Genomic DNA, 19,572 nt, shown 5'->3' on the forward strand with positions numbered 1-19,572 from the left:
ATCTCATATTTAATTTTTATTATTACCGCTAAGTAAAAAGATATTTATTACATTCATCGATAGATTTTTAGCTTATATATCTTAATTACCTTTACATTTAACCTTTATAAGCAAATCAATGTTCAAATTTAACTGTTAATATTTATACTTCCAAGTTTTAAATGACCAAATTTTTCTTTATCTCAACTCATTACAATATCTAATATTCAAAGTACACATCTTATCTATTTTAATTCTCACTAATAAGTCAAAACCCCAATTTTCTTCAGTATTATTCTAGCTTTCTTTCTTTGCCAAATCGTCTTCCGTGTCCGTGCTTTTGAGTCATCAAATAAATCTCCCTGTGTTGTTATGTATATTGTTTGACATAGAAAAAATCACCCAGCAGCCATTTTTTTAAGAGGACTAACAAATCATCTCTCTATTTTTCCATCTCGACGTAGTTGTCTTGAACTGTTTATCTTCTCTTCAGTCTGTTATTATTCTTGATCCTCAGGTTTCTTCTGATTTATATAAGAAGTCTTTTCCCTTTTCCATATTGTCAGTCCCTTTTCTGGATTTTCCATTGACTGTATTTGTTGATCAGTTGAATCCTCTGTCATAATATTTAATTGTTCCACTTTTTCTGTTATATTCTGTGTAGTTGATTTTCTAGTTGTAATCAAAGTTTGAGTTCGTATATCTGGGCTGACATCTTGTTCTTTTCTGTAACCTCTTATTTCATCAGTAGCAGTAAGAATAGTTTGATAAATTGCTTTCAACATAACAGGTTTTACAGCTTTATTATTTACATCGCTAATAAAGAACTGAGAGCCAGTTTGGTGTAGTGATTAAGCACCAGGCTAGAAACGTTGAAACTGTAAGTTCTAGTTCTGCCTCAGGCAGGAAACCAGCTGTGTGACTTTGGGCCATCCCCTTTTTGCCAGCCCTAGGAAGGAAGCAGTGGCAAACTACCTCTGAAAACTGCAGGAACTAGTTCAGGTAGTCACCAGAAATCAGCACTGACTCAAAGCCAGACTCTCAGCTCCAACAAACCCCCCCCCCCCAAAAAAAAACCTTTCTTTTAGGCAACTACATTTTTAAGTGAGAAAAAATAAAATTAACTTTGGGGAGGGCTTGATGGTAATACTAGTGCAGTTTTTGCTACTTTATTTCTTTCCTTTATGAACTGCTGTAATTTGTATTGACTTATGGTGCCTTAGAGCAAAACAGTGTCATACATGACAGTTCTGCAGATGACACCTATGTGTATTGCATACTTCCCCAGTTAGGGTAGTGGTTTTCCAGTCAAGATATTTCTCTTGTCTTTCAGGCTTTTCTAGAAATGGCTTCAGAAGAAGCTGCTGTTACTATGGTGAACTACTACACTCCTGTTACACCTCACCTTCGCAGTCAGCCTGTTTATATTCAGTATTCCAATCATAGAGAACTTAAGACTGACAATCTACCCAACCATGCTGTAAGTATGCTACTTCTGAATAAAGTATATGACCTTCAAATGCAGTGATGTCTCAGCAAACTGCAGTGCTGTCAGAATGACAACAAACATGACACTATCATACAAATGTTGCCATTGTATACTTGCATTCTAATTTCTGATGCAAGTAATAATTTATGCTATTAGTGCGATAATAAAGTCATGCATTTTGCATCATTTCCACCACCCCAGCAGATGCCTTTGATTGTATATTACTAAGGATGACCCACTTCATTATCATCATCATCATCATTATTATTGCCACTTCATCTTTTTTGGGATGTGTGTGTGTAGGGTCTCAGCTTACCAAAAAGGGTCATGAATTATCAAGAAGTGGTAATTCTGCTGCTCTAACTGCTTGCAGAACTGAGAAATTTTACTATTTGATATTTCATGTAATTATTTTTGCTTCCTGTTCCAAATATCTTAATTGATGTAACAGTAATATTTCATTATGGAATTCAAGATATCTAGTCTTTCTTGTCCTTTTTTCTTCTCAAATTATCTGTTCAATATATATTCAGTTTTGTTCAATCCAAATTCTGGCAGATTACATAAAAGAGAAATATACTTTGCCCTCTCAGATGGATGACAATTGAAGAAAAAAGACTTAGCTACTTGAACCTGGAACTGAACATCTTTGTGAAAGTATGCATTTGGGAATATACCTGCATCAGGAGAAATTCCATTTTAGCTGGTCTGAGAATAAAATGTTAATCAAATGCCTATAAGAAATTTATGTATGTGATCTGGAGCATCCCATAGTATCCAGTTCCTATATGTGGATGATCATCTTTGCCCTCAATTACCTCAGCCACATATTAAAAGCAAACTGCATGGACATATCTATTCAACACGGCAAACAGACAAAACTGAAAAGACTTTAAAGACTTTAGTAGTAAGCCGTGAATTAATCAAGAAGACAATTTTCTTTCAATTCAAGGGTGAAGGTTCTAATAGCATTCTTAGGAATTCTGTCCTTTTCACTTTATAGATCTTTTATATATATGTTTTGTTCATTTGTTAGCATACTCTCCCACCTTTCATTCTGGAGCTTAAGGTGGCATGTGAATTGCTTCCTCCTATTAATTCCCCACAACAACTTTATTCTGGGGTAATAGGTTGGGCTGAGAGAGAATGACCCACCCAATGAGCTTCCATGACTGTATGGACTTGATGTGGGTCTCACTGACAGTCACCCCAACACCTTAAATACAGGTAGTTCTTGATTTACAACCATTTGTTTAGTGACCAAAGTCACAACGGCACTGAAAAATGTGACTTATGACCAGTTTTCCCACTTGCGACCATTGTAGCATCCCATGGTCATGTGATCAAAATTTGGGCACTTGGCAACTGGTATGTATTTATGAGACTTCCATTGTTCTGTGGTCATGTGATCATCATTTGTAACCTTCCCAGCTGGTTTCTGACAAGCAAAATCAATGTAGGGGAGGCCAGATTCGCCTCATGACGGTATGATTCATTTAACAACTGCAGTGATTCACTTAACAATTGTGGCAAAAAAAGTTGTAAAATGGAGCAAAACTCAGTTACCTGCCTTACTTGGCAACAGAAATCTTGAGCTCAATTGTGGTTATGTTGAGGACTACCTATATTACACCCATTAGGCCTCTGTTAGATTAGACTTTGAGAAACAACAATATTGCATGATTGGTATTGGGAAATGCCAAGAGGAACAGTGACAGAATAAGTGTGGAATTTGAGCAGGGACCTTTGCGTATGTTTCTGTTCGGGAACAATTCATTCTTAATAAACTTTAGATAAAATTTGTGCCTTGGCTATGGTGAAAAAAATCTGATGAACAATGAAGTTCCATATTTTTGGGAACCAAGGTTAAGCAAAGTTAACTATTCTGCTGGAGGAAATTTTGTTATTTGTACTTTTATCCCACTAATTCAGGAGAAAATGGAATTTGCAGATCAGTTTGAAATAGCCTTAAAATTTCATATTCTGCTGGAATAATTGTCTTATAGCAGCAAGTGCTTTTGGCAAGAAACCACTTGAAGATGGTGGATCATAGCAGTCTCCAAGATCCATCCAACATAGCATTTCAAGATGTTATTTGGAACTCAACATGGAAATAGAACAGTCTCTAGCAGGCCTCTGATAAGTCTATTTCTTAGCTAGAGCAGCAACTCTATCATCTGTAGCCATATTTCTTATGACTTACTTCCTTGTGTTTTGCTGATGAGGTTGATGTAGGAGAATGGTGCTGATATAGGGCACAGTTGAATAAACGTTTGAGCAAATCTTACTTTACCTTATATAGCTATTCAATTATTCCAAAAGCTTAGAATATGTTTGAGATGTTTCCATACACTTGAGCAGAATGAAAAATTAGTAATCTGCACTATTACTGAGGTAGATGCAAAAAAAGGAGGCCTAAGACCATCTCCTGGAGTCCTACTGATTCCTGTAGGATTTTGTTCTGAGCATAATCTGTATTTCATGTTCTTTGCATATATAATAGATAAACTTTTATCTCCCTCTCAGAGAACTCAAGCTGCATTGCAAGCAGTGAATGCTGTGCAGTCTGGAGGCATGGCCCTCACAGGTGCTCCAATGACTGAGAGTGGGCTGCCTCCTGGTCAGAGTTCGGTTCTTCGAATTATTGTGGAAAATCTCTTCTATCCTGTTACTCTAGAAGTGCTATATCAGGTATAAACAAATGTTCTTCTTGTTGTAATTATTTATGTGGATATATTTGGCATTAAAATATGGCTATTGATTGTGTTTTCCCCTTACCAAATATCTTAAGCCCAGAATGAGTGTCCTTCCTCTTAATTCAAATGAAAAAGTAATGAAAACCAATTATTTACTAGAGAATAACTTGCGTGCTGTAACAAATACCACAGACGGCACTCGTGATTCAACCAGCAGGATCATGCATATCTGTTTCCTTCTCTGTTTCTTGTACACTCCATATTAAGTATTTGCTCATGAATTGAATTCAAATCAGGGAGCACAATGAATACATAATAATGCGATTCTGTAGAATTGAAAGGAGAAACTGGAATGAACAAATTTTGCTAGATCATAGCTTTAGGGTACATTTAATCCCAATACTATATTATTGTGGGTTATTATGGTGGTGGAAAGCTTTTGAATGGCCAGGTTGCAAATATAACACCTCTCTTTGGATTATTATAGCAGCCATGACCAAGAGTTGCATAGCGGCTTTGAAAACCATTTCTGACAATCTCTGCCTGTTTGTTTTGTTTGCTTTACAAAATGGAAAGCTGCTTTTTTCCCCAATGAAGCCAAACAGATGTTCACACACATACATATGGAAACAGCTAGGAATAACTTCCAAAACACCTGCATGAGGCTTGCAAAGGACACAGCTGCTTTAGCAATTCAAAGAGAGATTCTATGTTTTGTGTTGCAAAGCAAACCCTTTCAAACGCAGCCTTGTTTTGTCATTTGTACATATTGTCAGAACTGTGCTACTCTTTAGTCTTTATTGTTTCTTTAATGTGATTATTTACCTTATTTACATTAAATATTGGGGGGGGAAGCCTTTCAAGCTTAGGTGATGTTTTCCTTGCAGCAAAAACAGTAATGTAACTGGCCAGTTTAACTAAATTATGTTTAATTATAATTTGTATATATTGAAGAAAAATCAGTCTTTATTATTTTTGTTTTTATTGAGAGAACTGTTTCACTTATGAAATTTGTTATAACACCCATTAATACCATGTTCAGAGTGCTACACTTCCAAATTACAATAAAAAATCCCCATGCCTGTAAATTTAGGTTGTTTGAAATAATCATTATATCTCAAACTCCCAAGAAAGTATTAATGCATGAATTGACTGTTTGAACTTTTGATTTAGATCTTCTCCAAGTTTGGAACAGTTCTGAAGATCATAACCTTTACGAAGAATAATCAGTTCCAGGCCTTGCTTCAATATGCTGATCCTTTGAATGCACAGTATGCCAAAATGGTAACTTTGCGAATAGACTCCTAATATGCTTGCATTGTAACCGTTTACTGCATGTGAAACGCCTTATTTTTCTGGTGCTATGTCACACAAGTATTATGCTGCAATTTTACAGTACAGAAATAATGTGCAATAATCATTTCATATAGCTATTTCTTTGCATTACGGTATAATATATTTCTTTGAAATTCAGAGACTGCATAAACATTATAAACATGCTCCATTTAAATGTTGGTAGGGTAATGTGTGGAATGCAGCTTTCCAAAGGCCCATTTCACTGTCTGTCAGAGGGTGCCTACAATTTTCTCCCATCCTTTTTTCCCCTTTACCACTGCTGCAAAAAGAAGCAGATTGTTCCAGTTTTGAAAGATTACTCTGGCAAGCCTTTAGGACTGATAGTAAAAACTTTTCAGAACAGCTCTGCAAGTTCTAAACAGGTGCTCCAAGAAGGCTATTTGATTAATTATTCAAATCTTTCAAATCTTCTAATAGAGCTGTGTACCATCTAATAGCTATATTTTACTAACTTGATAGCCTCAGTGATGCAACATAAGCATGATGGTGCGTAGTCTCAAAGAAATGCAATTTCAAAATGATACTTGGTGCATAATTTAAGTATAGCAGAGTTACAAAATTCTGGCAATATGGTCCCTTTAGTTTACAAAGCACATAAAACAATGGGCCAAAGCAACATTGAGAATATGAACCCATTTGCCCTTTGCTTCAACCAGAATGTATGTTCACACTGCAACTGTGCATGTATTTATGTGATCTAAATTCCAAAAAATCCTGGAAGCATTTCACAACCTCAACTTTTTTTATATCTCCATAGGCTCTGGATGGTCAGAATATCTATAATGCCTGCTGCACTCTTCGCATTGATTTCTCCAAGCTAACAAGCCTTAATGTAAAATATAACAATGATAAGAGCAGAGACTTCACACGTCTGGACCTTCCTTCAGGGGATGGGCAGCCTTCACTTGACCCTAATATGGCTGCTGCTTTTGGTAAGAACTCTTCCTTTGTCGTTGGAGATAGAACAAATTGCTCCTGCCTTTTACCCATGGGCTACTGAGGTTTTTCTTTACACAAAGAGACATACTGTTATAGATAGCAGCAAAATGTGCCTCCCGTCATTTGGAAGAAGTGGCTTTGAAAAATATTGATTATTAATATAGGTTAACTGTATTAGATAGCAGTAAAGTGAGCCGTCATTTGGAAGTGGCTGAAAATATTGATTATTAATATAGGTTATGATGTTAGATTAATAATTATGTTTTTTTAATTATAGCACTACTGCTTATATCTCAGTTATGAAATTGTTCAGAGCCAAAGTTGAGATTCTCTTTTTGTACTTTTTGTGTCCTATGCATCACTGAGGATATGGAAGAGAGTTTGTCAAATTTGGGCCTTTTAAAAAAAAAAAGGAACATTTTCCCCTGTGTATTGGAAGTAATGGGCAAAAATTCACTTTTACAATTTTGCTTTGTTCATTCTTGCACAACCTTTTGCCAGCATCTGTTGGAAAACACCACCAAACATTTCTTCCTTAGCTAACCCAGAAAAACAACGAAGATACATTTTGCTTCCTCTTATTTTAGGGGAAATTTTATTTATAAAAAAAGTGAAGGACACTGACTCTTTACACAGCTCTGATGAGGCTATAATCTTACAATAATGTTACTGTACTCTAGAAGGTAATTTTTATTGTTGTAGAATTTGGAACGGAAGCACTGATGGCTTCTTGCTGTCCCGTCCATCTCCAATTGAAACAAGGTGTTGAGTCCAGCATTGAACTCATAAACATTTGGAACTGTATCAAACTTATCTTTATCCATACATTCTCAGTGTTAAGCAGTAATCACTGTCAGCCTTGCCCTGAAAGGGTACTTTTGAAAATAATCAATATGCTGTATTTATTTATATTTAATATATTGGGGTTTAACGTATTGATCTCAAGATAGCTCATAATAAAACATTTTTAAAAAAAATCTATTTCTAAAGTAGGCAGAGAAAAAAATCTTAACCCTTTCTTCTGAAAGTGCAGTGGAAACCATTCCCCCTTGCAGAAAGGTATTCTTAGTTCTTTTATATGAAGGTATTCTGTAGAAAGATATTCTTAGTTCTTTCTCTTCTGGTTAGCCATGGTATTCTCTAGGGATAGCCCATTAGGAATTGAGCTCAGGAACTAAAACAGGAGCTTTAGGAATTTAATCTTCAGAACTAGAACAGAATCAGATTATTGAGAATGATCTTAAATTTAGCCTGGGCTTTGTAGTTTTCTCAGGCATTCATCCAGGCAGGTAATTGATTGCTACAGACTTACTCAGTTGGGAGCACCAGATGAGCAATGTTCAGGCAGAAATTTGTCCTGGAAAGAATTTCCCAAACCTTGCATTTGTATTTTTGTGAACAAGGTGCACTCTGATCCCAGACATTTTTGCTCACAATAGATGAATGCAGGATTTTGTGATTTTTCTTTCCTCCTGTTCAGCTGTTTCTACGATTAATTATCTAAATCGGGGCTTTTCAACCAGTGGTACGGGTACCACCTGTGGTACATTAGCACCTGGCAGGTGGTACGCGACCATCCTAGAAAAGTAGCGGGGGAGCTGAACCGGTGTCAGCACCGCACAAGCCTGAGCGAGAGATGGCTGGAGCTGCAGGGCTGTCAGGGATCAGCGGAAGCGCCAGGATCAGTGCCACTTTCCAGCTGATCGGTGCTTCTTCGGGGCTGTCAGGGCTCAGTGGAAGCGCCAGCTCCAGCTGGAGCTCGGCGCTGATCCTGGTGCTTCTGCTGAGCCCTGAAGAAGCACCAATCAGCTGGAAAGCAGCACTGATCCTGGCACTTCTGCTGAGCACAGAAGAAGCGCCGATCAGCTGGAATGTTACAGCATCTCCAGGGTCTTGTGATTTACATTCAGATGCTTGGCAACTGATTCATATTTATGATGGTCACAGTGTCCCAGGGTCATGTGAAGTGACCAAAACCTGCTGCAACCACCTAGCAGACGGGGGGAATAAAAACCAAACACCCCCCCACCCCACCCCTGCTGCCAATCCTCAACAGAAATGCTCATAACAATGGAAACCTCAGACAGGAGGAATAGCGCGGCCGGGTGAGCAGGCAGGTGTCTTGCTCGGCTGTGGCTTGGGGGGCACTTTTTTCAGTGCCATTGTAACTTCGAACAGTCACTAAACAAACTGTTTTAAGTCGAGTACTACCTGAACTTTATCACTTTTCCCCTTTTTTTTTTTTTTTTGGTCATCAAGTTTTTGACACCTTGCTAAGCGACTGGTGGTACTCGGATATTGCCATATCCTAAAAGTGGTACAATGGGTGAAAAGGTTGAAAAGCCCTGATCTAAATACACAAAACAGCTTCAGTAAACTCTGAATCTAAGCTTAAAGAATTAGAAGAACAGGTAAATGGCAGTATTAAGATGAGAAAACATATTCACTTTTTCTCTCAAGCAGCCATATGTTGACCCAGTGTCAAGTGAATTAATTAATTTGTTAAGCTATCCATTTGTGTGATACTGCAAAGAGAGTTTACATGCTGTATGCAAAAACTCTCTACTATTCTTGGATAGAAATACAAGGTATTGTATGTATTTGATATCAGTATTCACGCAGGCCCTATCTGGCTGAATAAGCTCTTTGTTACTGAATGTTTGCATAATGAATTATAATGGAGAGCAGAAGTGTAAATTAAATGATGAATGCCTATATTGCCAAATACAAGTCACAATACCAATGCATGCTGTATTATAACTATAAAATATATAGTGTTTTGCAGTATTTGTGTAACTGCCATATTGTGACTAAAGATAAGAGGTTTAGGAAGCTATTGAGTTCAGACAACATGAAAGGTTGCAGTCCTGAATGTGGCAATGTCCTGCTGTTTCCAAAGCATCATAGCTGTAGCATGTGAATTGGCCTCATGAAATAGAGCCCACTTGATTTCTTTGCTCAGTGCTTATTTCCACAAATCATATTCTACGTTTTGTATAACTTGCTGCAGTTGAAAAGGGTACTTTCGATCAGTTAAGTAATCTTCAGAGAGTAAGCAATTGGTAGCATGAAAGCAGCTGCTATATATTTTCCTGCTATCTCATTGGAGGTGGGGAAAAATGAATAGTATTATCTAATTGTCTTAATTCAGTGTTTCTCAACCTTGGCAACTTTAAGATGTGTGGACTTCAACTCCCAGAATTCTCCAGTAGCAAAGCTGGCTGGGGAATTCTGGGGGGTTGAAGTCCACACATCTTAAAATTGCCAAGGTTGAGAAACACTGGTCTAATTTAACATAAAAAGAAAAATGAAGCACTTGGCCCTTGTTAATAAACTACAGACAAAGTTTTACATGTATACATGCTATTTGCACTTGGGTTTTGGTTCTTAAGTGTCCTGTCAGAGAAGCAGATCCTAAAAGGCCTATTGGAATTATACCAATATTGAGGAAGATTGTACAGCTATTATTCATCACTTAATTGCCAGTATAGGCTTCCATTAGAAGCAGAGCAGAGAATCACACAAACTGAATTGAACAGGGGATATATTCATCCCATGCAATAGGTCTAAGACAAAAATTTGTTCCTTTAGGAGTTGAATAACTTTTTACTTTCTCTAGAAATTAACCTTCTGCAATCTGGGCTAATTTGTTTTCTTTTTTCAGGTACTCCAAGTATCATCTCACCATATGCAGGGGCAGCTGGCTTTGCTCCTGCCATTGGCTTCCCCCAAGCAGGTAAAAGTCTTTCTTAGTATAGTAAATATCTGATTTTCTTTCTTTAATATTTCATTTAGGTTTGTTAAATATTTATATATGTATTAAGAACCAAAAGCTGACAAATGTGTTGGCAGCTTTTTAATGGTGTGGGTCACGTGTTGTTATTTTATTTAACAGCACATTAATGAAGCACTAAAAATAAAGCTTTTAATATTGCTTGACTATTTTCCCATTCCTGATGTTTTGAATTCCAGTTAGAAAATTAAGTTATTTGATTGTAATTGGGCAGGACAATATAAGAGAATGTTTTATCCATATATAACTACTAGCAGGAAACACAAGAATCAAAGTCTTGAGTAATATGGCATTTTGAAGGAATCCTTCTTCCATAAAACATGGGGAGAAGTTTAAAAGATTGGGATGAGAGTTTGATTTGATTCAGTTTGCTGTTTCAAAATGGAATTTAGACATAAGCTATGATATTTAATCCAGTGAGGAGAAATAGATTGCCGTGCATTTCCAGATTAGATTTACTTTTAACATGAGAAATAAAAATGGAGTTACCTTTGTTTTTACTGAAATGCTTTTTGGAACTCTTGGCTGTTCCAGGTTTATCGGTCCCGGCTGGCGCACTTGGTCCTCTTGCAATTTCCACCTCTGCAATGACTGGGCGGATGGGTCTCCCAGGAGTTACAGGATTACCTGGAAATTCTGTGTTACTTGTTAGCAATCTTAATCCTGATGTAAGGCTAACACATGTGCATATACCACAACTCAAACATAGTTTTTGTTTTAATCGTTTTTATTCTTTTGAAAAAGAAAAAAAAGTCATAAACCCACAAAAGAATGTATATCTTACATTGTAAACAAAAAACCTGATATGTATATGCTAATGTGACATTCATGTCCTTAATTAACATCTGCTAGTGCACTTGAAAACAAGGAAAGGGGGTAATTAAACATAGAAACTAATATATACAAATATTAAGTAATCCTCCGAGTTGGACTCCTACTGAAGTATTTGCTCAAATAAAGAAAAAAAGGTAAGCTCTTCACACCATTGGATAATTCACTGAACATGAGAGTCATTCCAACCCTGTAGTTATCAAGGTTTGTATATGTGCGTGTGTATAAAAGCAGTGACATTTTCCATTGTCTTCCTGTTACTTTCTGAATAGCTGGTAAAAGAATGTAAGCTTCCTCAAAAACCACTGATTCTTTCAGAACAAAATCAGTATATTAAGTAACTTATTTTCAAAAGGGAATATTATAATGCGTATCCTCATTGTTAGCAACCCATTATATTTTCACTATTAACTGAACTTGCCACTTTTTTCCTAAAAAGTTGTGACATGCAATAGTATTTTTTAATTAATTGTAAATGTATAATAACGTGACATATACCCAGAATGGCCTTTATTACATTGGTATACCAGACATTCCAGTTTCTTGTACTGTACCTCCTTATGATCTTGACTATCTGATATGGCAGGTTGTATAAAAAGATGTTAAACTTTCTAGTGCTAGAACAATTCTCTTTTCCCAATAAAAATGCATTTAAATTCAGCCATAGATATATAACAAAGCTGATTTTAATAACATTGCAGCCCCCATTATCTCATTTTAAACCTAGTTGAACTACCAACTATTATAATTAAATTTATGCTATTTGTTAAAATCTAAACAATTACATGGCCTTACCAATGAAAAACATGGCTAAATGATGTGAATTATATACAGTACTACAGTATAGAACAGAGACCGAGTGCCCAAACTGCAACCCAAAACCCACTTATTTATCGCAAAGTGCCAGAGCCGCATCAGCATAGTGCCCTCGGGGTGGGGGGCGTGGCCCACTGGGTGGGTGTGGCTGTGGCGGTCATGGCAGACTGAGTGGGCGTGGCTGGGGTAGCCATGGCCACCTTGATGTTGCTCGTGGGGGGGGATGCTTATAGGGGCTGGGCAGGATTGGGGGAGATCCAGGGGATCTCTGGTGGGTGGGGCAGTGGGCAGGAGGCTCGTCCTGCGGGGTGAAGCAGGGGGTAGGGCGGGGATGCCATTGCTGCAGAGCGAGGCAGGGGCGGCTGCTGCCTGACACCATCAGCCCCCGCACACAGAGGCCAGCGAGCACATGGAGGCGTGCTCTACCACCTCTACTCGAGTTTGCTAGCCAGCTGCTTTGCCTCTTTTGTGCTGGGTGAGGCTGCCGCTCCGGGTGCCAGCGGTGGCCTAATGGACTTGCGTGAGCTGGTGGCGGCAGGTGTGCCCAGAGAGAGGGCTTTGAGTGCCGCCTCTGTCACGTGTGCCATAGGTTCGCCATCACTGGTATAGAATATGTTAAAACAAACATACACAGTAACTATATGATAATTCCAGATTTACAAATTACACAGTACAAAATTATTGTCTTGTTATTCTGTGCAGGCAATCACACCAGATGGGCTTTTTATCTTGTTTGGTAAGTTTAGTTTCTATATACAGAAAATACATAACATTGTTTGATAAGCTAATATTTCATGTTGAAATACAAATTGTAATTGGTTTATGTTCTTAAAAATACTGGGTGACATCTATATATGTGTTGGTTTATGTATAGGAACCTGATTCTTTTGTAAATAATAATTAGAATCTATCTTGACTTGTAGATTTTCATATCTATGTTGTTTTGTATATATGAATTCAAATGCGTTTTACTTTGCAGGTGTTTATGGTGATGTCCACCGTGTAAAAATCATGTTTAATAAGAAGGAAAATGCCTTAGTTCAAATGGCAGATGCAACTCAAGCCCAACTAGGTATGAACAGTGCTAATCAAATATAGTGTGATTGCATTGTACAAACTGCTTATTTCATTTACTTTATAGTAAACATCTATGATTTTCCTTTTTAAAAAAAACAAACAGCAAAACTCTTAAGAATTGAAGTTAAATGTTACTGCTACTTTTACCTCTGCAACAAGATATTGATTTTCATTTGATTAAAAATTCATTTGATTATTTTTTTCAACTGAAGATTCTTTAATGGGAAGTTAATGCATGCTTCATTTTCTATACTTTATTAATTGTGCATAGTGATCTGCTTCTCTCATAAATAATAATTAGAGTACACCTGATCCTAATTCAGAAACATTATAAAATGAAACAGCCATGGTGGTGCAGTGGTTAGAATGCAGCATTGCAGGCTGACTCTGCCCACTGCCAGGAGTTTGATCCTGACCGGCTGAAGGTTGACTCATCCTTCCATACTTCCAAGGCCGGTAAAACGAGGACCCAGATTTGGGGGGGGGGGCACTATGAAATGGTATATAAATCTAAGTGCTATTGCTATTGCTATTTTTGCTATAAATAGCATATTGGAAATCAGCGTAGTTGAAAATTAGCAAAAAGTGAATCTAATATACTAACTGATTATTGGAACAGATCTTTTAAAAGTACCCCTTGGTACAGTATCTTTTTATTTAATTTCCCCCAATCTTAACTTCATTGTCTTAAATACTTCAGCCATGAATCATTTAAATGGACAAAAACTATATGGGAAAACACTCCGTATTACACTCTCAAAGCATCAAACAGTACAGCTCCCTCGTGAGGGTCAAGAGGACCAGGGTCTAACTAAGGACTATGGCAATAGCCCTTTGCATCGCTTTAAGAAGCCTGGCTCCAAAAACTTCCAAAATATCTTCCCACCGTCGGCCACTCTTCACCTCTCCAACATTCCGTAAGTACATCCAGATATAAGGAAGGCATGCTCAAGAGGGCTGTTGTTTTCTCCCTCCTTTCCATTCAGCCTAAAAATGTGATTTGTTGCCCTCTTCATCGGATGTTGGAGGGAATCTGCTGCATCATAGGCTAGTTCAGGATATGAGTAGCTGATTTGAGAGGTTGGTAATGGTAACACGCTTCTAAGTTTATGATAGTGGAAAAAACTCACACTTCTGAGTTTTAAAAGATATAATGTTTCTCATTATATTTGGAGCATCCAGAGACCATTGTATTATTGTCCTGTCAATTTTATTACCAGGATATGATAATATTGCAAAAAAAAACCCACCCTGAATTTATACATTTGCACATGGGGTTGTTTTCGTCTGAAGTTTCTTTTTGCCAGTAGCAGTTTGTGCTATAATAATAGTGATAAAGGTGGAAGGGACCTTGGAGGTCATCTAGTCCAACCCCCTGCTCAGGCAGGAAACCCTATACCATTTCGGACAAATGGCTGTCCAGTTTCTTCTTAAAAACTTCCAGTGTTGGAGCATTCACCACTTCTGGAGGCAGGTTGCTCCACTGGTTAATTGTTGGAATTGTTGGAACATATGATAGGAAAGCTGTTTTGGAAAGCTACAGGTATCTGAATCACAGAATTCTTGTGCCTGTTTATAAGTTGTAGTTTCATATGCATAAATTAAATAATTTCTATAGTAGATTAGAAACATCAGAGTGGTAAAATCATTAATGCCAAGAACCTTTTTTTAATTTTTGCCCTAAATACGACTCAACGCTGTCTCATTGCAATGTTGTACCATAAAATGTATTTATAATGCCACAAGCCTATAAAAAGCTTTAATTATCTGTGAGACAATAAATAAAACTTCAAAGGAGTGTATTTGTTTACAGTCAGGGACCAAAAGGAAAGCAGTAAAACTATTAGCTAATAAAACTAGATGAGAAATTAGCATATTAGAGATGGTAGACGTAGTGGCAATCATAAATATTGACAATCTTCTGTGTAAGGCATATTTAGCCAGAACATCCAAGCTTGAGCATAATTCAAATCCAGCATCTTCTAACAGCAATTGCACTTGGACAAAATTGGACAAGTTTTGAGAACAGAGATATCTCACTAGATTGATCTCTGAGGAAAAGGTGTGCAACTTCGAGATCAGGCTAACCTGTACATTTAGTAAGTAGGGAAATATTAACTTGGAGTGTCAAGTGCTCCTATGATATAAAGGGAAGCACAATAAGACATTTAAAATTGTTGCAGTGATCTCATTCAAACATGGCCAGTTGCATACTCTGAGTGTGTGATGCCTTTTATACTATACATGTAATGGCAAAAACTTAAGCCTTGTTGTTGAAAATATTAAATAGGAGAGACTGGTGGAGAAAATGTTAGGAATAGCACGAAGTCTACTATATAGGCCCCATTTGTAATCTGAGACTTTATCATTCTACATATCCAAATCAAATTTAATTTGACCTGTTTCCCTGGTCTAAATATTAGCAGGGATTGAGTTGAAAGCCTGGAGGCAAATCTGGGGTTATACCTTTTTCCAGGAGGCAAATGTACCTACAAGCATTAACGGAATAAGGGACCTATAGCAGAAAATCCATGTTAGTCTATATTGCATTTTCATGCTGGTTTACCCAGAGACACAGCCCAGTTCCAGCCAAAGAAGTACATTTGGCATGGAATGAGGAACATAAGGCATAGTTCTGATACATTACTTAGTGCCTTTGTCAACGCTGCTAATATTGAATATTCTTGCTTTGACAATATATGCAGAATTGTCTGGTATCTTTAGAGTTAAATCAGGTGACAGGGAAAGGGGAAGAGAATATAAGGAAAGCCCGGGAAAAAGAAACGGAAGTGAATCTTTGCCTTCCAAGTTAATTGGAAGATGTGAATCATGACCCCAAAATAGGGGAGGGGAAATGCCTGGAATGTTATGCGCAAAGGAAGGGAAATTCAGATCTTAGCATCCACCATGTTGTGCTGACACTCTGTAATACTAATAAAAGCTTTTTAGGTTAAAAAAAATGCCTGAAAGTTCTTTGAAATGTTTCGTTAATCAGACACATGACAGCCTTAGCTCAAGGGAATTTGACTCCTACAGGAATAAAGTTGTTTCCATTCTTGGCCTTCATAATCTAAAAACTATTGTTTTATTTTCAGAGGGAAACGTATTCATTTGATGCAGTGACAAAAAAAATCCTCTTGGCAACTTTAATAGTAACCCTCTATTGCAGGGCTCTTCAAACTTGGCCCTTTTATGACTTATGGACTTCAACTCCCAGAATTCCTCAGCCAGCATGCCTGGCTGAGGAATTGTGGGAGTTGAAGTCCACAAGTCATAAAAGGACCAAGTTTGAAGACCGCTGCTCTATTGTGTCATAAACAGTCATGGATTGGTGTCACTTGATGCACCTGATACTGTAATGGACCTCTAAATTAAAGTGCTATCTACTCATCCTTCAGTTGGCCCAAAACAATGCTGATAGAACATATGCTGTCCCCCAGACCAGCATTTTCCAAACATGGCAATTTCCAGATGTAAGGACTTGCAACTCCACAGCGAATACGGCCACTTGTGAGAATGCTGAGAGTTGAAATCTATACATCTGGAAGTTGCCATGGTTGGCAAACACTGGCTCAGAAATTCTGGGAGTTGAAGTCCATGAGTCATAAAAGAGCCAAGGTTGCCTACCCCTGCCCTAGACAATCCCTATCACTATACTGAACTTTTCTGAGTTAGTGCTGGAGGTTGTTTTGAACTATGAACAGGCCAATTCTTACAGGCAAGATGATTCTCCTTTCAGTACCTCACAAATCAGCAGGGAAAATATCCACCAATCTGCAGCAAGATTGTACAGAGTCTTGCTGGGTTTCACTGAATTCACTTCTCCGCTGTTCAGGGTAGCTTCTGGGAGAAGAGAGTCAGATTCTGCCTTGATTGTGCAACAAGCTAAATTCTGTCAAAGCAGAAAAATGAACTAGCTGTGTAAAGATGTCCCTGCCTCTGTTTGCATGTGAGTAATTGAAACTGACAAGTGGAGGGAACAACAAAATAAGCAAAAAAAAAAAAAAAAGCCCAATTCAAATTTCTTACTTATGTTCTGGATACTGCAAGGAGAAAAAGTGGAGTTGCTGCTTCTAAAAGTAAAAATGCTAAAGGGAAATAATGAAAAAAAAATCCCTTCTTTCCCCAAATCAAAGAGTTGTCCCTGTCCTTTACTTGTTGAAAGCCTGGAGAGGAGTTTTCAAAAATGGAGGTGGGGTGAAAGATATGAAAAGCATTCAGGAAGCAAAAGCACCATAGCCAGAGCAAGAGCTGGGAGAGAAATAGCTGCAGTGCAGGCTGATTAGAGACCTGAGCAGATGGGCCATGCCAGCACATCCCATCACACCCGGCTCCATGATAATTGGTAATGATTTTATGTATCTTGAAGCTGTATTTAGATAATGCCAAAGGAGGAGGCTAATAATAGAATTTTTATACTGGTTCTGCTCACACTTGCCTTACTTATGGGCTTGCTTATCTAATGAGATAAGAATATCCTGAGGAAAAGTGGGAGATTGGTGTCATCAGCACAGGGTTATCTTATTGTTAAGTACAAATGGGAAGAATATTTTTCTTTTTAGATTCCATGAATATTTGCTAACGTTGGGCACTTAATTCCATGTTACAGGCCTTCTGTCACAGTGGATGACCTGAAGGATCTTTTTGCTGGTACTGGGTGTACTGTGAAAGCCTTCAAATTCTTTCCGTAAGTTTCTGTACATTGTGTAAAGAATGCATTCTTGTCATCCATAAGAATAGGAAAAGATCATACGATATTGAATTAATATTGGTTGACCTCTTGGGGGGGGGGGAGAAAGGAACATAGTTACATAAACTTAAAAGCTTGGTTGTATCTTTGAATGTCTTTTTCTGAAATTAAAAGCATAGAACTAGGAAGCTGAAAAGTGTTTGCTTTAACAGAATTAACAGTAGCATGCTTTAGCACAGCGGTCGTCAACCTGGGATCCGCGGCCCACTACTGGGCCATGGGCTGTTGGCCACTGGGCCGCGTGAGTGGCTGGCCAGCGCACGCGCATGTGCGTGCTCGCACCCTCCCCACTCGCACTAGCGTGACATCGCATGGGCACTAGCAATGCCGTGAGCATCAGATGGACGCTAGCGTTGCCATGAGTGCACTCCCCTCATGCTAGTATCATGGCGTTGTGCAGGCGTTAGCAATGTGAGTGTCAGGCGGGTGCTAGCATCGCCACCAGCACCCCCCCACTCGAGCTAGTGATGCGGCATGCCGGCACTGTTGTCACTGCAAGCACAACATCCCCACTCACGCTAGCATCGCGGCATTCATGGGCGCTAGCATTGCCTGAGCATCGCGTGGGCGCTTGTGACCCCATTTGCGTTGCGTACACAATCATGGCCCCATTTGTGCGTGCACAGCCTTGTTTGCACGGGCGCGTGCTCGCACGCATAAAGATGCCTCCACCCCCCCATCCCCCCCGGGCCACCAACCCTGAAAGGTTGGGGACCCCTGTTTTAGCACACTGAAATAGAAGGGGAAAAAATCAGAAATAGTCTAAATAACAACCAAGATTTTTAGCATTGTTTTTCTCTTGCAATGTAAGCAGAATGAAGAAGCTCTGAAGATTTTTAGAAATAAGTACTATACAGGCAGAATGGTGCATTATAAATATATGAACTTATTTGTTACCCTTTTTGCTTCCAGAAAAGACCGCAAAATGGCTCTTATCCAATTGGGCACTATGGAAGAAGCAATCCAAGCCCTCACTGAGCTTCATAATCATGATCTTGGAGAAAATCATCACCTCAGAGTTTCCTTTTCTAAATCTACAATCTGAATCTGATGCATTGAGGAGTTCAACGCATTGCCGTTAGTTCCAGTAAAAACTTTCAGGCAGAGACCATAATAGGCCAAACCAAGGCGGCATCCTTGAACAATGAAACTTGTGTGCGTCATGTGTAATTCTGTACTTTGTAACAAATCGTGGGTTTACCTTTTGCTATAATGGCAAATGGTCCTACACAAAATTTTCTGTTAATAATCTTACCTTTAGCAGAACCCTTTTTTTTGGGGGGGGGGTGATTTCAGGAACATGGTCTAAGCTTTTATTCCCAGACAATATTTGTGTTCCTTGTCAAACAATGTGCTCGATGGAATGTTTTAAAAATAATTTTGACAAATTATTTGTCAGTTACATCCAAAATATTTTGGTGGGAATAGTTTTTTTTTTTACCAATTAATGTTTTAATCATTCTCTATTGAAAATATTGGAGGAAAGGCAGTGCCTTATTTCTCCTTGGAGTAATGTAATGATATCCAATAAATTCTGTAACCCACACAGATAAATTGTCCTAAGGTGACCCTGTTGACAGTTCTAACTAGGCATTAAATCACGGTATGAGAGATAACTGTTGTTACTATGAGATGAAGTGTAATGAGATATTGGAGAAAATGAAAGAAGAAATATGTCCTGATTTCAAGTTTTGTACATTTCTTTCAGAAAAATAATTGTTTACACTCCTAAGGAAAAAAAAAATCAGGTCTGTCATATGGTTTGACAAATTTTAAGAAAGGTTATTTTTTTGGTAAGGTCTTGTTTAAACTTATAAAATTAAACCTCAAGGGTTTTTTGTACCAC

General features: G+C 38.1%; 1 protein-coding gene across 1 annotated transcript in view; it reads left to right on the forward strand.

Moving 5' to 3' along the window:
* The window catches only part of PTBP3 (polypyrimidine tract binding protein 3), a 57,577-nt gene extending 38,301 nt beyond the window's left edge, over positions 1–19,276 (forward strand). Inside the window, exons 5-15 of the mRNA XM_015819208.1 lie at positions 1,313–1,459; positions 3,995–4,159; positions 5,338–5,448; positions 6,278–6,452; positions 10,124–10,195; positions 10,787–10,920; positions 12,602–12,635; positions 12,879–12,971; positions 13,677–13,893; positions 17,586–17,663; positions 18,639–19,276. Of these exons, the coding sequence (XP_015674694.1) occupies positions 1,313–1,459; positions 3,995–4,159; positions 5,338–5,448; positions 6,278–6,452; positions 10,124–10,195; positions 10,787–10,920; positions 12,602–12,635; positions 12,879–12,971; positions 13,677–13,893; positions 17,586–17,663; positions 18,639–18,771 (1,359 nt within the window). The 3' untranslated portion in view covers positions 18,772–19,276. The remainder of the gene's footprint in view (positions 1–1,312; positions 1,460–3,994; positions 4,160–5,337; positions 5,449–6,277; positions 6,453–10,123; positions 10,196–10,786; positions 10,921–12,601; positions 12,636–12,878; positions 12,972–13,676; positions 13,894–17,585; positions 17,664–18,638) is intronic.
* The last annotated feature ends 296 nt before the right edge of the window (positions 19,277–19,572 follow it).

The sequence above is a fragment of the Protobothrops mucrosquamatus genome, unplaced genomic scaffold (genome assembly GCF_001527695.2).
Source record: "Protobothrops mucrosquamatus isolate PMUCROS unplaced genomic scaffold, P.Mucros_1.0 scaffold874, whole genome shotgun sequence".
In the NCBI taxonomy this organism is placed as follows: domain Eukaryota; kingdom Metazoa; phylum Chordata; class Lepidosauria; order Squamata; family Viperidae; genus Protobothrops; species Protobothrops mucrosquamatus.